The 19,654-nt window shown below is 32.8% G+C and overlaps 3 protein-coding genes and 2 pseudogenes across 7 annotated transcripts; 3 read left to right on the forward strand and 2 right to left on the reverse strand.

Moving 5' to 3' along the window:
• Window positions 1-1,341: 1,341 nt before the first annotated feature.
• On the reverse strand, window positions 1,342-8,852 carry LOC108335096 (pentatricopeptide repeat-containing protein At1g09820). 4 transcript variants are annotated; one of them, XM_052870150.1, is made up of 6 exons: window positions 8,566-8,852; window positions 7,358-7,424; window positions 5,431-5,483; window positions 4,489-4,665; window positions 3,381-3,484; window positions 1,342-3,070 (listed from the first exon to the last, which is right to left on the reverse strand). In XM_052870150.1, the coding sequence occupies exons 5-6, from the start codon at window positions 3,412-3,414 to the stop codon at window positions 1,353-1,355; spliced, it is 1,752 nt and encodes a 583-aa protein (XP_052726110.1). In that variant the 5' UTR covers window positions 3,415-3,484; window positions 4,489-4,665; window positions 5,431-5,483; window positions 7,358-7,424; window positions 8,566-8,852; the 3' UTR covers window positions 1,342-1,352. The 4 variants fall into 4 exon arrangements, with proteins under 4 accessions (XP_052726110.1, XP_017426523.1, XP_017426522.1 ...); XM_017571034.2 differs by lacking the exon at window positions 7,358-7,424; XM_017571033.2 differs by lacking the exon at window positions 7,358-7,424 and having other exon boundaries at window positions 3,381-3,494.
• LOC108335100 (40S ribosomal protein S30-like) lies at window positions 8,785-9,318 on the forward strand (annotated as a pseudogene).
• A 14-nt stretch (window positions 9,319-9,332) lies between these two features.
• Window positions 9,333-12,469, forward strand: LOC108334757 (pentatricopeptide repeat-containing protein At4g18840). Of its 2 annotated transcripts, XM_052870152.1 has the most exons (4): window positions 9,334-9,572; window positions 9,914-9,960; window positions 10,060-11,347; window positions 12,400-12,469. In XM_052870152.1, exons 2-4 carry the CDS (start codon window positions 9,935-9,937, stop codon window positions 12,445-12,447), a joined length of 1,362 nt encoding a protein of 453 aa, XP_052726112.1. In that variant the 5' UTR covers window positions 9,334-9,572; window positions 9,914-9,934; the 3' UTR covers window positions 12,448-12,469. The 2 variants fall into 2 exon arrangements, with proteins under 2 accessions (XP_052726111.1, XP_052726112.1); XM_052870151.1 differs by having other exon boundaries at window positions 9,333-9,572; window positions 9,914-12,416.
• Window positions 12,468-14,005, forward strand: LOC108335097 (U11/U12 small nuclear ribonucleoprotein 25 kDa protein). Its single transcript, XM_017571036.2, has 4 exons — window positions 12,468-12,657; window positions 12,743-12,848; window positions 13,087-13,186; window positions 13,682-14,005. The coding sequence occupies exons 1-4, from the start codon at window positions 12,468-12,470 to the stop codon at window positions 13,775-13,777; spliced, it is 492 nt and encodes a 163-aa protein (XP_017426525.1). The 3' UTR covers window positions 13,778-14,005.
• A 4,160-nt stretch (window positions 14,006-18,165) lies between these two features.
• On the reverse strand, window positions 18,166-19,359 carry LOC108335299 (zinc finger protein ZAT1-like; annotated as a pseudogene).
• Window positions 19,360-19,654: the final 295 nt, after the last annotated feature.

Below are 19,654 nucleotides of genomic sequence, written 5' to 3' on the forward strand. Positions count from 1 at the left end.
TTCTGCCTTAAGATTTTTGCACCAATGTGGTAACAAGTTTGAGAATTTTTATCAAGTTGGAATTTGATATCATCTGTTTACATGGTAAATAAGCATAGAGTAACCCTATAATTAGAGTAAAAACCCGAGAATGTTGATCGATATTTTTCATTTATGCGCTTAAGCCTCTGTTTCTCATTTGATTCTCCTCTGCCTTTTCTATTTGGAAATTCGTAAATATGCCTATTCTATTTAGGCTTTCAGCAGTATAATTGGATGCCTAAAATGTTGATGTCCATTGGTGTGTTTCGATTCATATTAAGTAATGTTCTGTAGAGGCCTAAAAAGATGTCTTGGTTATATTGTATGAACGGTTCTATTTTTAAATGAATTGAAAAAAACTATTTTGTAACCCGACGTTCTCTGGTATAACGATTTAACAACTCCAACGAATAATAAAATATTGAGTTAAGTTATTTAATTAAAATGTTAATTAAATTATTAAATAAAAAGTTAACGAAAAATGATTGTAAGATGGGAGTATAAATCTTGAACGGTGTCATGTATTACTTCTCAATTGTCAGTGGTTGGTGCATGGATGTATGAGATGTCATAGTGCTAGAAGTGGAAACTAGGGAACTTACGTGGGTGTCAAGTTGTGGTTTCTCTTGTGGGTTATGTCAAACGAGGGTGTGGTTTCTCAGACGTGGGAGTGGGAGCTGTTGAAATCCTTACCTCAATAAAAATCATTAAAGTAAATTATAATATTTTTTTTCTATTTTTTTTTTCTGTTAATGCAGTAACAGAAATATCTTTTACATAGAGGTATTTTGTAACTCCAATACGTTACTAACAAAATATGTTGCTAACCAAACACATTTTAATTATTCTGGAAATAAAAAAACATCCGCAAATACTTTATTTTTTCAATAGAGCATCTTTTAAATTTTTTTATAAAGTTATTCCTAATGTTCTACATAGGAATAAAATTAGATAACTTGAAACAAACACTCAAACACTCTAAAATTAGATAACTTGATGTTCTACCCAGGAAGTTGTTCACATCATAGTTAAAGTTACAGGTCTAACTATAACATTATTTCACCGTTCAAACAAACATTTCTTACAAAAATCAGTCTTTTTCAATGTAAATGATGTAAATGCATGTCCATTCATGCTGTCAAAATCGTAACATTAACGCCAAGTTCCCAACATTCAACTTTATTACTCGACAAGGTAACGCGGTATAACACTTATCCAAGAGAGAAAAAGGCCGAAAATAAGAATTGTAAACTTTCTAAATATATACCAATTCAGTAAAAAAATTTCATGAAGCCCAACTCTAATAGACTAAAAATGAAATTTCTTTCATGTCAAGACATGCTAGAAATATTATATAAATGCCCTTCTATGTCTGGAATAAAACCTTTATCCAACATTTCCAATCTTACAATATCGTAGGTAACTCGATTCGGATTCAAACCTTTTTCCAACATCTCATTAAGAAGCCTGTTTGCATCCTCTAGCTTACCTGTTCTACAAAATCCTTTAATCAGTACATTATAAGTAACAACATTTGCCCACTTCCCTTCTTTCTCCATCTGGGTCCTGACCTTCAATGCTGCCTTCACATTTCCCTCAATGCAATATCCATCCATCAAAGTATTATACGTTATATGATTAGGTTTGACACCGACGTTGAGCATTTCACCAAGTAATTTTTCTGCCTTACTTGATTCATTGTCTTTGCAACATCCACCTATTAAGATGTTATATGTTATAACATCAGCTTTCAGGCCATAGGTCAGCATTTCATTAAGAAGATCCTTTGCAACTCTCCCGTTCTGGTTCCTGCACAAACCTGCAATTAAGGTATTATAGGTTGAAACATTTGGAATAATCCCTTCTTCTAGCATCGATTTATGCAGAGCAAATGCCTCTTCCACCATCCCGTCTTTGCAGAATGCATCAATCAATGTATTAAATGTTATTGCATTGGGTACCAAACCTTGTTTAGCTATATCATCAAAGAGTTTTCTTGCTTCCCACGTCATCTTCCTCTTACAAAGCCCGTTAACAAGAACATTATAAGTAACAATATTTGGCTTCAAACCTAGGTCATCCATCTTATCCCACAAAGCAATGGCCTCATCTAGCTTCCCGTTATTAGATAAACCATTTATCAGCGAATTATAAGTAACTAAATTAGGTTTCAGTCCCAGTCTTTGCATCTCTTCTAAAGCCTTTTTTGCAGCCAACACATTCTCATCCTTACAAAAACCATCAATAAGAGAATTAAAGGATCTCTCATTTGGGGAAATTTTATTAGCAAGCATTTCCTTCAAAATGGCATCAGCTCTGTACATTTTTCCAGCACTGCCCTTCTTGCAATGCCCATGAATCAGAGTATTATAAGTAACTACATTTGGAGAAAATCCCCAGGCTTTAATGTCTTCAATGACATCCTCTGCCTTATTCAACTTACCAGCTTTACAGAGACCATTGATATAAATATTAAATGTTGTCAAGTTAGGCAGAATTCTCCTCTTTACCATTTCCTTGTACACGTATTCCATTTCTCCTGTTTCATTCTCCTTCACCAGACCACTCAGCAACGAATTGCATGAAATCAGTGATAACTTATATCCATAATCATGAGATCGCCTAAATGTTTCACAGGCAGCACGAATTTTCAAATTTCTTGCATATGCTAGGATCAACATATCAATTATTAGAGCATTTGTATACGGCCGGACACTAACAGACAAGAGAGAGTGAAAAATAGAAGAAACTGCATGCTTCTCGTTCTTCACAAATTTATCCAAAAAGGACCTGACTTTAGAGTACCTTTTTGAATTTGCTAGAAGATGTAAAATTTTGGCAGTAGTTTCAAGACCATATGAAATTCTAAACTCTTTCTGAGACCACTGAAAGAACCTTAAAACAAGCTCTGAATCAACCCCCGCATTGAACAATTGGTCAATGTATATTGCAGGTTTAGTTGTTCTAAAAAGGGGTCTGAGCTCTGACCAGTGTTGTTTACTCAACAGCTCTGAAATTGTAGATATGTTCAACGACTGAAAGGCTAAACCTGTGAGTTACAAAAGAATATAGAGCACAAGATGGATAACTAAATTATATGCTGATGAGGAGAGATATTGAGTAGTTAATGATATTGAGTAATTAATGATATTGTCAGTTATCAAGAGTTGATGGAAACAAAGAGAGCACAGTCAAAAGAAAACGTCAAGCAGATAAAATTTTGATGTAATAATAACAATAAAAAAATGTGAAGGTTTAAAAAAATAAATCAAATCCTAAGCATCACAAGGATTATTTACTATTTTATAGATATATGTTGAAGCACAGTTACAACTTATGGATGGAAAAAGTTTTCTTACCTTTAACAGATCCAGTAAATTTGTCTATAACCATTGCTCACTGAATCCTTCCCTTGAAGGTCAGTTAATAAATACTAGAGATCATCATTGATGGCAAACATAAACTGCAATGAGCTGTGTTTGTATTAGAAACAGAATAATACATCAGACAGAACTAATAAAAAAAGCACAGTTAATTGGTATATATCGTCAGAGCAAATCAAATTATGCATATTTTTTATTCACTAGAAATGATTGAATTTGTTTTCGATAATCAGTGTTTCATTAATGTTTTCTTGTTTAATGGTTTAGTACACTTTGAATAGTTGAACCTTTATCAGTATTGCCAAGGTTGTCAAACACCATAATTTACATAAACTCGTAACTAAAAGTAAAGGAAATTACATCATACTGTGTCATACACGTATAACACACCATCAATAATATGGAATTGAGGTTATATAATAATTTAAAGCCCATTACTCATACAACAAAACACATATTATATCTCATAATCGTTTCAAGACGCAATATAAAACCAAATTGTACCAAAAACAAAGATACGTGAATGGAGGAGAATGACATAACATATCCAACAAATTAGAAAATATAAATTATTATAGCATCACACAACAAATGAAAGAAGATAAATTTAGAAAAAACAAATTATATCAGAGCGCACACACCCAAGAGGATGAAATTGTGAACCGTCTGCAGTGGCTTGCCTTGGTACCAAGAATTAGGGGTGGGCAAAGTGCACTATACTGCACTGTACTATAAAAATTTATAGTTAACTATAAAATAGTTTAGGTAACCAAAAAGTAGTTTAGATGAACTGAACTGAACTATTTTTTAGTTCACTTATAGTGCAGTGCAGTTTAGTGAACTAATTTTTAGTTTACTATAGTACACTTCAGTGAACTACATGATAACATGTGGTTTAATATCATGTACAAGCTTAAACCCACAACTACAATAGGTCATGCTTTCTTGGTAACAGTTTTTCTCATCCAACCAGTTTCACAGACATATAAGTATTAAGTAAGGTAATTAACATTGTAGCAAACCAGAAATTTATGATTACATCAAGTCAAAAATAAGGTTTTTCTTAAATCTGGACACACAATACCTTCCATAAAGTCTGGCCCAAGCAAATATTTGGCTATGTCCGGTGAAATCACCCTACCAAACCATATAATGAACCGAAACGGTCATCATACAAATAAAGGCCCCTAGAATCTAAGCTCTCCCCTGTCAAAGGGAAACTTCTCTCAAAACTCTTTAAGTCATCAGCCTGCACAGATGCCTGAAACATGAAGAAATAATTCATGCGTTTTCAGTTGAACCATATTATTTGTAACATTTCAAGATAAGCAACGTATACCTTCATAAGATATCGATCAAGTCGAATCAAACTAGGATAGCATAATAAAATGTCAATTGAAAAAAATTATGCAGTAAACCAGAATTTATCAGAGATAACATAACAACTCTGATGTTGCTCAATTACTATAAATTGATGATTGGCCTAGTAACAATACAAATTAACTGCTAAGACAATTTATCGAACAAAATTTACCATATAGCAGATATGAGAAGAGTGCAAGTAATAATTAAAGTGCTTAAAGTACTATTGGCCTACATAGAAGCTATGAGCAGAAAAAAAAAAGGTTTGGAATATAAGGTTTAACTTTCCAAGGCAATGAATATAAGGTCTCCACTATTTAATAAGTTAAATAGAATAAGATGAGAATGAATATTAAGACAGTATGAAAACAGACATGTAAGTATTCATTCTAGTTTTCATATCCAACTAAAATAATTGAATATTAAACTTGCCAGTCCAAGTATTATATATTACAAGAGAAGTTTCCAGATTCAGTCGAATGCACTGTTCAAAAATAAACAGGAACAAAAAACCCTCTTGCATTAAATAGTATAAATTCTAGTTACCAGTAATCATGAAATAAAATCGGCAGAAAGCAATGCTATGAGCCTATGACATAAGCTAGAAGTATCAATTATGTGAGTAAATACTAATTCCAAAGAAAATGTCCAGAGTTCAACATACCTTTCACGGTCAAGTGTACCACAAAGAGATTCAAATCGTGGATCACGTACACACTGACATTATTAACGGTTTAGAAACTCAGACTAATATACAGACATATAAAATGAAAAGAACAGTAATCATCAGTTTTAAAATCTAGTGAACAACTAGCAAACATTCACTTCATCTCTAAGATGACCAATGATCAATTCTATAGCAAGCTGAATACATTTGACTTATATATTCTAACTTGAAGGAGAGTGTTATAATTACAGATATCAAAATCATATCTTTATTATTAGAGGATATCAAATACCCTTCATGTATTGTACTGATTTCTTTCTCTCAATATAAATAAATGATAAGTGTGAAAAATACTTGTTTTCATACTTATAAATGAGCTCAAAGTTGTAATTATTCATGTGTTTCCTCATTGAAAAGTTGTAATTAGAAGTAGGAAAGTTGTGTAATAAATTGTACAGGAATCTATACATTATTTGGAGTGTTGACAGCACTGTCTCGCTAAGCGCATGCCAATTGTTGCTCAACCAAAATGAAGACTTCCGCTTAGCGCACCAGAACTATGCGTTGAGCGAATGGCGTCAGTTGGAGGTGTGCAGTTGAGATTTTCGCTCAGTGCATGCATAGTTGTGCGCTGAGCGAATTAATTAAAGGAAGTTGGTTTTAAAAGTCGAGACAGAAAGAAATATCGGATCTTCTGACAAACATAGTACGAAAAATACTGGAGAATTTCAGGAGACGATCAAGAGACCACTTCAAGGCATTCAAACAACATTGTATGCAAGGGGTTGCAAAACTGTGTACGTTCTAGATGACTAGGAGTAGCTAATTCTTTCTTTCGTTGGAATTGAATGTAATGAATAACATTTGATGTAATCTTCCTGTTTAATATATATTTGTGTTCATATGCTTTTCTTGTTTTACTTGTCATTATACGGGAGTATGATATATTTTATATATTCAAGTTGTACTGGGAAGTAAATTTGAGTATGAATGTAAGAAAAGCAACCAAAAGGAACGATGCTAGGAATAGTCTCAATTCTTTTGGTCATTTATAAACATCAGATTTTAATGCAAGGGTTATGTTTAATTACTTAAGGAATTAATAATTGAACATATATCTTTAGAACTTGTTTTAAGGGATTAAACCAAGATACAGTCATGTTAATGTTTGAACGCATATTTTATTGTTCATAAGTTACTGTAATGTTAGTCATGAACTCAATTCCAACGAAGCTTACTTTCAACTTTAAATTCAAATTTTAATATTTTGTTAATTTCATTACTTTTAGTTTACATGAATCAAATTTCCATTGTCATTAAATTGATTTTGATGAACAACTCGATTAGATAACGTAACTCAAATTCCCTTGGGAGACGATATTGGTACTTATTCCCTTTATTACTTGGAATGATTTGGTATACTTGCCAAAGAGCTATCAATAAACCACACAACATTTCAGTTCAATGTTTCTCTTCATCTTTATAGTTTAACACTTCCAATGAGCACTTCCATGGTAAAAACCATTGCAGTAACTCACTTAACCCATCTCATACCCTAAATCTACAACACACCACCCAAAGTCTTAATAGTGTGTGTCAGCTTAATGCTTCTATATTTTAATACTTCTAACAATGACTTACATGACTCCAGAGTCCCAATAATGTGTGTTAATGTGTGAGACAATCAAGTAAGCAATTGATGTTCCTAATCTACATAAGCTTGCAAATGGCACTACAAGGTAGTAGCCTAGTATAGTAGGTCTAAAATATTAAAATGTTAATCAAGCTACTACAGGGCCTCACTATACTTTGAGGAGTTAAACTAACTACTCAATGAATTCCATGAAAGGCACTAACATAAATTTAAAAAATAAATAAATAGAGCATTACACTCTTTACAAGGAACAAATAAATCTTAATCTACCTTGGATGGAGCTTGTATGACCTCTCTAAAAGCAGAAACTGCCTTCTTGCTACTGGCCTCCATAGGCCTAGCCAAACATTAAGGATTTATATCCAAGAGGTTTCATGGACAAAAGAATCAGAAATAAACTCCAATAATTCAATGTTTTGTTTCAATTTCTTCTGTTTATCCTCTTTTCAAAATGTAAGATATCATCACATTGCACATTTGTAAGTCAATTCCTCCTCACATTGCCTTCTCTTCCTTCTCTACCCGCTGTTAAACTACTTTTTAGCAGTTTAAAGCAGAACAAAATTGGTCCCCACTAATGTAGCATAGGGCAACCAAGATGTCAATCTTAGGACTCAACTAAAATTAAGTTTAAGGTGTAGAGTTAAGATCTTTTATTATTTACTAATTATCTAAACTAGGTGGGGACAATTAATACGAATGGAACTAAAAAGGAAAGAGAAAATCTAAAATCTTTACTGTTTAAAAGAAGAAAGAAATATGAAATGAAATAAAAGAAAAGAAAATAAAAGTCTAAACTACCTAAAACAGAAACAGAACCTAATACTAACTGGATCTAATGATATGGAAGGAAATGAAACATGCATGATATAATCTAAAAAACACAAGTGCTAATCAGATTAATCAAATAGCTAAAGAACCTGTAAAATGGAAATGTAAACAGAAGCAGGACTTGATTTAAAAGAACACATTCAACATAATAGGAGTTCTATTTAAACTAAAACTAACCTACAAATCATTCAACAAATGTAAAGAAATTAAAGAATGAAGCTAAAGATATACACAGAAATGATTTCATGGGTAAATGCACATTGAATTGGATGAAAGTGTGCTAAGAGTGTTCAGGAAGAAATCCTGTTAAGTTTGAAACCCACCTTGGGGTATTCTTGTTCAATTTTCAGAACATGTTTTGACTCTTTCCACTTATTCATTCAATCAATGTTCATAAAACCTATTCTACACTACAATCTCCAAAATTCTTAACAAAAACCAAAATATGCAGAACAATACCTAAACTCTAACCATTACAATCAAAATCAAAATAAAATGACCTAAGCTACTTTCAATCAAAACAATGGATTCTAATAGCAACTACTTAAAGAATTATATACTCCATCAATTCATAAAAGTACCTAAAATTACATCAAAGTAAATGCCAAAACATAAAAGCAATGCATGAAAATTAGAATTAACATCACCTTCTCTCTGGGTAAGTGGCACACGAGCACAAGCCAAGTTTCTTCCTCCCTCGTTCTCTTCTTTCTTTCTCGCGTTCTCTGGAACCCTTGCTGCTGGGTTTTCCTTCTCTTCCAAATGTGACGCGCCGTCTGGACCCCCTTCAAAGGCAGCAAAGTCATTTGCCAAAACGCACAGGTTCAATTAAACGCAGGCCCAAACTCAAAATCAGCCCATTTCCAGCGGCCACTTAATCAGCCCAATTTTTTTATAGATTCAGCCCTGCAGCTCAATAGATTCAATTTAATCAGCCCAATTTTTCAATGTAGAGCCCAATTTAATCAGAAGAGAAATTCATCGTCGCTGTGATGGGTGAGTTAAGTTATGGCTCCTGTTTGAAAATGAGGTATGATTGTGTTTCTTTCTCGTGCACAACGAATCACACATAACGCAATTTGTAGGTAAGGTTCACGGATCGCTTGCACGTGCCGGCAAAGTCAGAGGCCAAACCCCAAAGTAGCTAAACAGGACAAAAAGAAGAAGCCTCGTGGACGCGCCCACGAGAGGATGCAGTACAATCGCCGATTCGTCACCGCCGGTATTTTCTCAAACCCTAATTTTCGCTTCAATTCCCATTTCGTACTATTGAGTGATATGAAGTGTGTTACGAAAGTAGAAGATGGATAATTGTGCGGTCTCTGACGAGGGGTTCGGTTTATGTTGTTGTAGTGGTGGGATTTGGCAAGAAGAGGGGTCCCAACTCGTCTGAGAAGTGAGGTTGAGGCTTGAAGAATATGTGACTACTTTCTTATTTGATTTATCTTTGTTTTCCTTTTTGTTTTATGTTTTTTTATCATGTTGTGTGAACGGTTCTATTGCTAGCTTATCAAACATCAAGCCAGATTTTTCGTATACAATTTTAATATTATTGCTCCTTCATGCTGGAAGGAAATCAGTGCTTTTGGGTTGGGCTTTAGCAATCAATCACATTGATGCTCTACAACGAAAGCCTTTGAACTTGCATTGCCTGGTAATTTCTCTGCCTTAAGATTTTTGCACCAATGTGGTAAAAAGTTTGAGAATTTTTAACAAGGTGGAATTTGATATCATCTGTTACATGGTAGATAATGGAGTAACCCTATAATTAGAGTAAAAACCCGAGAATTATGATCGATATTTCTCATATAACTGAAGCCTCTGCTATATTATTTCTCATATCTAGTTCAAATCCATAGTAATTTGGATTTTCAGCTTTCCACATCCTCAACCTTGACGATGCTCGGTCTTGTTTATAGAATCTTTTTTTTTTCATAGAAATACCACTCAATTTTCATATGAATACTTATAGTTTATTTATATGAATACTTGTAGTGACAGCGAGACACAGCACAAATGTTAGGAACATATTCACGCATAAGGTATGTGCTTGAGCACCTCTGTTCCATGTTGGAACTGACACAAGTCCAAGCCATTATCACCAAAGCAGGCTTTCAAACCCATACTCCTTTCATTGATAGGTTAATATTCTTCTCCGCACTTTCTCCTACGGGAGACCTCTCCCATGCTCATTCCCTCTTCCTACAAACTTCTATGAACAACTCCTTCCTTTGCAACACTATGATTCGAGCCTTTGCCAAGTCTTCCTTCCCTCTTCAAGCTCTATACATATACAGCCACATGCAGACCTCAGATGTTGTATCTGACCATTTCACCTACAACTTTGTGCTCAAGGCTTGCTCTAGAGCATACAAGTTTGTCCAAGAATTTGGTGAGTGCGATGAGATCACTATTGTTTCCAAAGGGGGTGAAGTTCACTGTACTGTTATCAAACTGGGGTTTGATCAAGACCCCTCAATTCAGAACTCTTTGCTCTATATGTACTCTCAATGTGGATTGGTCCATGTTGCCCAACACTTGTTTGATGAAATCAGTAACAGAAGTTTGGTTTCTTGGAATATCATGATATCGGCATACCATCGTGTCAACAATTCTAAGTCAGCTGATTACCTTCTTGAATCAATGCCACTCAAGAATGTTGTTTCATGGAACACTGTCATTGGAAGGTACATCAGGTCAGGTGATATTGAGGGTGCAAGAAGGGTGTTCCAAGTTATGCCCGAGAGGGATGTTGTGTCCTGGAATTCTATGATTGCTGGTTTTGTGTCCGTTAAGGATTATGCAGGAGCATTGACACTGTTTTCTGAGATGCAAAACGCTAAAATAAGACCCACCGAAGTGACGTTTATTTCAGTTCTGGGTGCCTGTGCCGAAACTGGTGCACTAGAAATGGGAAGCAAAATACACGAGTCTCTCAAAGCGTCTGAGCATAAGATTGAAGGGTATTTGGGAAACGCCCTTCTGAATATGTATTCTAAATGTGGAAATTTGAGTTCAGCTTGGGAGGTATTTAGAGGGATGGGGATAAAAACTACGAGTTGTTGGAATGCTATGATTGTTGGTTTGGCTGTCCACGGTTACTGTGAGGAAGCTCTGACGTTGTTTTCAGAGATGGAATGCGGGCTTGGTACTGTTAGGCCGAATCGAGTAACATTTATTGGTGTTTTGATTGCTTGTAGTCATAAGGGTTGGGTAGATAAAGCAAGATGGTATTTTGATCATATGGTGAAGTATAAAATTGTGCCCGAAATCAAGCATTATGGTTGCATGATTGATCTTTTTAGTAGATTTGGTTTGCTGGAAGAGGCACATCAGATGATCAGGACTTCTCCTTTCCAAAATAGATCCATTTTATGGAGAACGTTGCTGGGTGCTTGTAGGACACAAGGGAACATGGAGCTGGCTAAGGTGTCATTCCTACAACTTGCCAAATTGAAAAGTCTATCAGACGGAGATTATGTGTTGTTATCTAACATTTATGCTGAAGCTGAGAGATGGGATGAGGTTGAGCGATTAAGGAGTGAAATGATTGACTTGCATGTCTCTAAGCAAGTTGGACACAGCCAAATTGATATGACTGAATGTGATAAGCTTTCCTAAATAAACTATTTAACCCCTTTTTTATACTGGATATTTCTTAGCTTTCTCGTAGTTATAATATTTTTTTAATAGAATTGTAGTGCTAAAGCATCATAGTGTTAATTGACATCTTAACTATGTTGATGCCACAATTAGCAAAAATCATCTGCTGCTGCCCAATCTATAAAATAAAGGAGAAAAAAAATGGGAGACTAAACCAAAACCAACTAGAAAGACTTATAACAAGGAAGTTGAAGTCTATTTCTGAAAAAATAATAATTTAAAAAGAAGGTACGTTATCTCAACATGTACGGCACTGCAAACTAATTCCAAAATTTGTTAGATGATGATATTTATAGGTTATTATTATTCAATTGGTATATTTTGGGTTATAAAAGTGTATTTCTCTTTACAAAGAGGAAGGAATGAAAAAGATCAATATTTATCTTTTAGCTTCTTCATAGCTTTAATGGCAGTTTGAGATATTTTAGAGCAGTGTAGCTTTTAGCTTCCTAACAAAACCCATGTGGATTTTGGCGTTCAGTGATATCATATTATCCTTTATTGTTCTGGATAAATAAGAAAGAATATCCTGAACACCATTTGAAGTTGTGTACTTAGAATAATTGGTACTCTTCAAATAACCTGTGTGTTTGTAGTAATTATTTTTCATGATATAATTCAAGAAATGGTGAGACTGAGAAACTATTCTTTCGATTCAATTTGGAGGAAAAGTTGATGTGTTGTTGCATTATGCTGGTGTTTTTTTTAAAATAATTTGTAGCCAGATTTATTTGGTAATAAAGGATATTCATTTTACTATGTCTAGGTCAAACAGAATATGTATTGTTGGATTTGAATACATGTATTTAAAGAACTAGTGTGTTCCCTCAATTATATGCAGGCTGACCAGAAAGATAGTTCCTTAGGGAAGCTTGAGAGAAGATAAATGGAAGAATATAACAAGAGCAGCATAAAGAAGGCAAGGCTGAACTCGTTGCTGACAAACTTGCTAGATGACCCTATACTTTCTGATGTTCCCAAGAACCCAACTTTGGCAGATGTTGACACTCTCATTAGCCTTGAATTGGGTAGTGCCATGCGCATTTCTGTCTTGAAATTGGATGGGTCTACTCTTGGTAATATTCACATTACTAATAAGTTTTGAAAATTTTAAATGACGTGTTTAAAGTTCTGATTCACTAGTTATTTTGGTGGTATAAGACGTGATCGTGATGAATTCAGCAACAGTCAAGGATTTGAAACTTGCCATCAAGAGGAAGGTAAATGACATGGAACAATCTGGCATGGGTCACCGCCACATTTCTTGGTGAGTTACAGTCTTCCTTTTCTCTCTAGTCCACAATCATTTCTCCTTTCTCAAAATGATAAAAATAGTTAGTGAACTTCTTTACTGTATTCCAGAAGTTATTGCTCATAGCAATATCGCTTTAGTCATTGTGAGTAATTTTGTTAACAATGGTGTAATATTTGATTAGATTGCAAAAGTTCATCTTAGGAAATCCTGATTTTGTGTCCCTCTATTTAAAAAACTTATGCATTTGCAGGAAACATGTATGGGCAAATTATTGTTTGTCATACCATAACAACAAGCTCCTAGATGATAATGATGCACTCCAAAATTTTGGTGTACGAAATAATTCTCAGGTATGTTCTTTGCATTATTCTGTGTTCAAATTTATTTTGTATCTCTTCTCTCCTAACTTCTTTATATTTTCTTTTTCCAATATATGAATTTAAGTATTACATATCCTTAAAAGACTCGTTCTTTCTGTTGCATTTTTTTATTATGCTGATTCTCATTATGTTTATGTTCAAATCAGTCTTAAGAAAAGCTTTGATAACCTTTTTTTTGTGTGAAAAATGATACGGTTTCCTTGCATCCTACTTTTTTGCATTATGTTAGTTTTTGGTGCATGCCATTTCATATAGAAATATTTGCTTAGTTTGTCCTACCCATTCTTTTTATGAATGTAGAATTTGACTACAAGAAGTTTCTGTTTATGCAGCTCTTTTTGTTTTTTGTATTGTTATTTCTTTGTTGAAAGTTATTTACAAAAATTCCTTTGCTTTTCATCCCTTGTCCACTAATTGGATGATATCTTTAACAGTGTAATTTAATGGTAATTTATTCCTGTATAGGTTCAATTTGCACCCTTTGTCATGACAAAACAATCACGGAGGCATTCGAAGAGGAGAAAACACCGTTTTTTTCATGGCCTTAATAAGCGTTCCTGATCAAACAAGGCCATGTTCTAAAATGACTTCATATAATTGTACCTAACGTCCATCCAAATCATTTTTCAATCTTTTGCAAACAATTCGAAAATATGTAAATAAAGTTACCCAAAAAACATCATTGGCTTATCTGTTGTTGATGTTGGTAAGTAGGTGATCTGTCCCAGTACAAGTACAAGTAATCAGTGTTTTATTTTGTTAAAGTAATTAACTTTTTTATTATTGCAACTTTTCAGAGTTATTGTTTTAGTTTGCTTTTAATGAATTTAATGTCATAATTATCCCATTTTCCATACATCAGTAAGGAATATCCCATTTTCTTAAGTTCCAATGAATCTGCAGAGAAGTAATCGCCGCATCAGCATTGATAGAACAGCTTCAATGCTTCTCCAGCATGTTCAAAGCTTCATATCATATCCTCTAAAGATAAAATCTTCGGCAAATCCTCTTTGCTAGTCTATAGTAGTTTTGTTTGTCCCAAGTTTATTGAGGAAATAAAAAGAAAATTTCATTTCATAGTTGTCAAGGGAACCTAAGACATTCTTATTGGATTGGGCCTGACAAATGACAAATGGAAACAGAATAGGCCATGTACTGCACTGCCATTGTCAATGATCTTTTTCTCCTCAAAATATTTAAGACGGTTCTTACTCTAGATATGTATGGGAGATTTATTTTCTTTGTATATACTTAATTTACAACACTATTAGCAACCACCTTAATTTGTAATTGTTCCTTTTTCTATACTAATATAGTATTTACAATAGTGAGAATCTTCCGATAAAGTAAGGGGAACAGTATGATTTTTTCAAACAAATATCTTATCACATAAATCTTGATGTTGCAATAATGGTCAGACAACTGAGGAACCTCGAGCTAGCTGAAATGGTCACAACACTCTTTTAGAAAGTTAAGAAAGTTAAGGGCATCACTATGAGTTAGACCTGAAAAAAAAAACCAACCTCTTCTGACCTAAATTTGAAGAAAATTTGAGTGCACAGTAATGTTTATAGATTCCTAAGAATATTTTAATTTTAGTTTCAGTAAGATGATTTTTTTTAAATCCATTTTTAATCTTAATAAAACCATAGTTCATTGTGAAGTTATTATTAAAAAGCTGGCTTTTTTTATATTGCAAGTTCAGTATATTTACTTTATTTATTTAAAACTAAAATAAAAGTATTTTAGAAAGAAAAGCTTAACCATATATGAATATATATATATATATATATATATATATATATGAATGTTTTACGTAAAATTTTACATTATAGACATTTTGTCCTTCTTGAAACTAAGTAAAAAAGTAAAGTGAAATTTATCTAAAACATTGATATAAACTAAATGTTGAAAAAAAAAACTAAATAATTATCCTAAACAAAAGAAAAAACTAGTGCAAATGGTGATCCCTATATAAGAGGTACTCACAAAAGTTCCCATATTGTAAGAGCAAATGCAAACCGAATGACAAACATAAAAATACGACACAAATGACAAGAAAAATAAGATTATTATTATATATATATATATAGTAAATTATTTTATCTTTTTATCGTAATTAAATAATTTAATTTCCACCATAGATAATTCAATCTCTTGTTATGACATTCAAACAAATTTTCACATAAAAATTAATATAACACAAGAAAAGATAAGAAAATATGTAAATTAAATTATTGAAACCCAATTTTGGATTTAACCCTCCATATTAGCCAGTGAGATTCAATAATAATAATAATAATAATAATAATAATAATATTATTATTATTAAAAACTGTAATTGTAATTAAATTTAATCTTTGTTAACTATATATTTTATTCTATCCTAGTTTATGCCTGCTTTTTTTTTAACTAATACTACCAATATATAAATATTCTGTAAAGAGTCAAATCCTTGTTTTAGCTAAAACAATAATAAATTCATTTTTTTCGTACAATTTTGTTTTTTATAAATTGTAATTGCATCTATCATCACTAAATTTTTAAATTTAATCTGACTTTTTTAAGTAATCACTTATTTAAGGAATAGATGGAATTTGATTATATTAAAATAACAAAAATTTACTTATTTTAAAAATAAGCATATCAGATAAATACATAAAAAAAAGCTTAAATTTGTTTTTTAATATGATATCAAATTCTTAACACTAAATGATTTTTTTTTAGAAATAACATTATTCATTACTAAATCATACAATAAGATTCAGCAATAAAATATAAAAATGTTATCCAAATAAATATGTTAATATTTTCTATAAAACGGGTGATATATTAACTGTGAAAAAAAATCAAATTTATATATTAACTGCGGAAAAAATCAAATTTAATATATAATTAAAATTTTATAAGAATCAAAACAAGAAATTAACAAAAACATATGGATAAAAAAATTATGAAATTCTAAAATAATTGAAAACGTGACAGTAAAATTTGCTCAGACTCTGAAAATAATACTTAATTTTATGTTTGGATAAGAGAATTCTTTACAATTCTTTAAACAAATCATTGAATTTTTATTTGAAAATAAAATTAAAACATATTTTATTTATTTGTAAAATAACTGAAATTTTCTTTTAAGATAAAATTCTATTTTAAAAACTTAAAATAATATTAGTTAAATTTGAATATTCAAATAATGATTAATATTTTCTTTAATGTATATGTATGTATAGAGAAAGTAAGAAATTTTAATTTTTTTAAGTGAATTTTAAATTTTATTGTTTTAATTATTTAAAGTATTATCTTAAAATTCTTTAATTTTAATTTATTCATTCAAATAACTCATTTTACTCTATACAATTTTAAATTCATAAAAATACAATTTTTTTTAATTATCTCATTCAAATAAACTATAAATATTTTTTAATATGAAAAATGAATAAGGAATTCTAATGAAATAAAGATAAGCGTGAAGAACTTTTCTTTTAGAAAATTTGCGACTTTTAACCCAGATATTAAATAAAGTTACATTTAAATAAATATTATAACTTGGTCAAACTTTAACTAAATTTTTCTTAAATAAATATTTTTTAAACAACAAATTATTTAAAAAGTAGATAGACTTCTATTCATTAAAAAAAATGGCTTATTTTTAAAATAAGTAGATTGGACAAACATACAAAGAATAAAATCTGATTATTTTATTAAAAAAAACACACAAACAAAATCATCCTGTTTTAACTTAATCAATTGTTAGGTTGTAAAAAAAATATTTTTGTAAAAGAAATATTTTACACTTAATTTTACAAGCTTTTTAAATAAGTCATATTATTACAAGTTAAAAATGAAGTTGTTTATCTTGATACATAAACCCATAAAGTAATAAAATGAAATATTTTTTATCTAATATGGTTTGACGATAAGCATTTTGTAAGAGATATAATGGAAACATAGTACACTTTTGTAACGGAAATTTTGTCGATTCCCTCTTGATGTTTTGTGACGGCAAACTACACATCTTTTCGATTTTTCATTAGTTCAACTTCAAACCTCTTCTTATTCATCTGTAACAAACCATTACCACTTTCCACTCAAAATATCAAATAACACTGTTACTATTCTGGTTAAGTTTTTATGAAGCAAGATCACATGATCAACAAAAGCCCACCGCTTTTTTTTTTTATTCCATTCTAACTGTCATAAAGTAAAAATATACACCAACTCGTTCTTCATCTAACAAAAACTGAATTCAATCTTTTAAATAACATTTTAAATCTAAATATAAAGATAAAAAATAACCCAGGAATAAAATCTTACTGCAAGTATTCTAACTGTAAATACATATGATTCTCTTGTTCTGTTAATCTGACTATTTCTTTGATAAGAACAGTAGACTGGGGGGCATCCCTCTGTACTTCGGATTCTTCTTTTTTGTTCAACAACGAAGATAAGTCTTTGATAATAAAACAAAAATATAGCTATTATTTCCAACCAAAAGAACTAAAAAGAAGAGAGAAATAACAGGAGCAATTGTTTTCCCCCAATATATCCTTCCGGTCATCACGGAACTAACTCCAGATTCACGTAAAGGAAACAAATTGCAGCGTTTACATTGCTGTCATTTAACTCTTCTTCTCCAAATCCATTTCATCCAAAAGACAATGACCAAGAAAACCAAATGATTTATATTATTTTTTTCATCTGGAAGGACAGGTGAAACAGAACCAGAGCACAAAAATGGAATTTAACTCTTTAGTACTTTCAAACCCCAAAGCTGTTGGTCCACAACCAATGAACCAAATCCCAAAAAACACTCCCAACTGGGTTTCCTTTAAAACTTCTAACTCAATACAGATACTTAACAGGGTTACTTAGCAACTCATCATGATCTTGAACAATGCTAAGACTGGTATTAAATGTCATGTTAGTTGATGATCAGATTTTAATGGTTAGCCAGCACAATTCAGTGGCATGTATAACTCCAGAGTTAGGCACAACAGACAGTTGGTGAAAACATAAATTATGAACTATCATTGTACCATCAAAAACATTTGATCTAACAATGAACCCAATGTAATATTAATTCTCACCTACTATAAAAAATCAAAATAATATATCAAAAGAGAAGACTTTACCCATGTAATGAGTTCATCAGTCATCAAATTGGGCATCGGAAACAACGCTGAGGTCGTCTTCTTCTTCCGGTGGAGCAGGGAAGTTGAGATCTATGAAGCTTTCTTTGAAACGGGTGGAATCATTGGCAGTGGAGGAGGAAGAAGGTACCATGTGAGATCTCTTGTGGCCACCCAGAGCTTGACCAGACCCAAATACCTTAGAACAAAAGGGGCATTCGAAGATTTTACTATCGTTGCCCGAACCTTCGCAAATGCTTCGGTGACTGCCCAATGCGCGCGAAGATCGAAACGTCTTCTGGCAACTCTGGCACTGGTGCTTCCGGCGAACTCTTCTGAACTTGATCTCTTCCAGTGATCTCTCTTCTTCGTCCTCCACGGGGTTGTTGTTGTCGACAGCAGCGTGGGTGTTCTTGCTCCAACGGTCTCTGGACAGCATCATGAGACACATGGCCACGTCTTCTTCGGGGGAAGTGTCGGAGACGGAGCTCACGGGCTCGGGGGACTCCATGAATTGGCGGGCCTGCGTGGGCGCTTGGATCGTCGGCGGGTTGGGTTCTTTGACTCGGTCTCGCTCTCCCTGTCTTGCACGACGGCGCCGGAGTCGAACTCGGGATCTGCGAGCCTGAAACATTTCTTGGGATTCTCTCGCAAGGCGTAGTTGACGAGAGCCTTTTGTTGTTGTTCATTATGAGGGTCTTCTTCTATGTCTTGACGTGAAGATGAATTGGAAGAGAAAGTGTTAATAGATTGAGGAAGAGGTTGGGGTTTGGGAGGAAGAGGAAGAGTGGCTAAGTGAGCCTTCATGTGGCCACCGAGGGCTCTGCCATTGGCGAATGTTCTCGAACAGAGCTTGCATTTGTGGCGCTCCATCTCAATGCTCTCAGAGATACGTTTCGTTTGGTTTGGTTTGGTTTTGGGGTATTTGGGAACTTAAAAAGGAGTAGGTAACAAGCATTCTTCCACCAATAGGACACACACGACCCAAAAGTTATGCTTCTGCATATGTGTCTATTATTATTCAATTAATAATATTTATATACACCTATATATATATATACATACATATACTGCTGCGTATTTATATGAGCTGTGATTTGTGAAGCGTCAACACAACAAATTCCAACAGTGACATTCATTATTCGGTGGCAAAAACTAACAAAGTGTGATCGTGAACAGTGAAAAGAGCAGCAGCGAACATGCAAACCTTGCCCCTATGGAATAACTTTTTTTTTTCATTTACTGCTTTCTGTTTCTCAATCTCAAGAGGAACATTTTTTTAGCTGCTAATCCAAATTCACATAAT

This window comes from Vigna angularis, chromosome 10 (assembly GCF_016808095.1).
Source record: "Vigna angularis cultivar LongXiaoDou No.4 chromosome 10, ASM1680809v1, whole genome shotgun sequence".
In the NCBI taxonomy this organism is placed as follows: Eukaryota; Viridiplantae; Streptophyta; class Magnoliopsida; order Fabales; family Fabaceae; genus Vigna; species Vigna angularis.

Excerpts from the sequence above, each read along its gene's own strand:
- LOC108335096 (XM_052870148.1), bottom strand. The coding sequence starts at position 3,414 with ATGGTTATAGACAAATTTACTGGATCTGTTAAAG. Across the intron at positions 3,071-3,380 it reads ATTTACTGGATCTGTTAAAG|GTTTAGCCTTTCAGTCGTTG; the intron begins GTAAGAAAACTT and ends TGTAACTCACAG.
- LOC108334757 (XM_052870151.1), top strand. The coding sequence starts at position 9,935 with ATGTTAGGAACATATTCACGCATAAGGTATGTGCTTGAGCACCTCTGT.
- LOC108335097 (XM_017571036.2), top strand. The coding sequence starts at position 12,468 with ATGGAAGAATATAACAAGAGCAGCATAAAGAAGGCAAGGCTGAACTCG. Across the intron at positions 12,658-12,742 it reads ATTGGATGGGTCTACTCTTG|ACGTGATCGTGATGAATTCA; the intron begins GTAATATTCACA and ends TGGTGGTATAAG. Across the intron at positions 12,849-13,086 it reads GGTCACCGCCACATTTCTTG|GAAACATGTATGGGCAAATT; the intron begins GTGAGTTACAGT and ends ATGCATTTGCAG.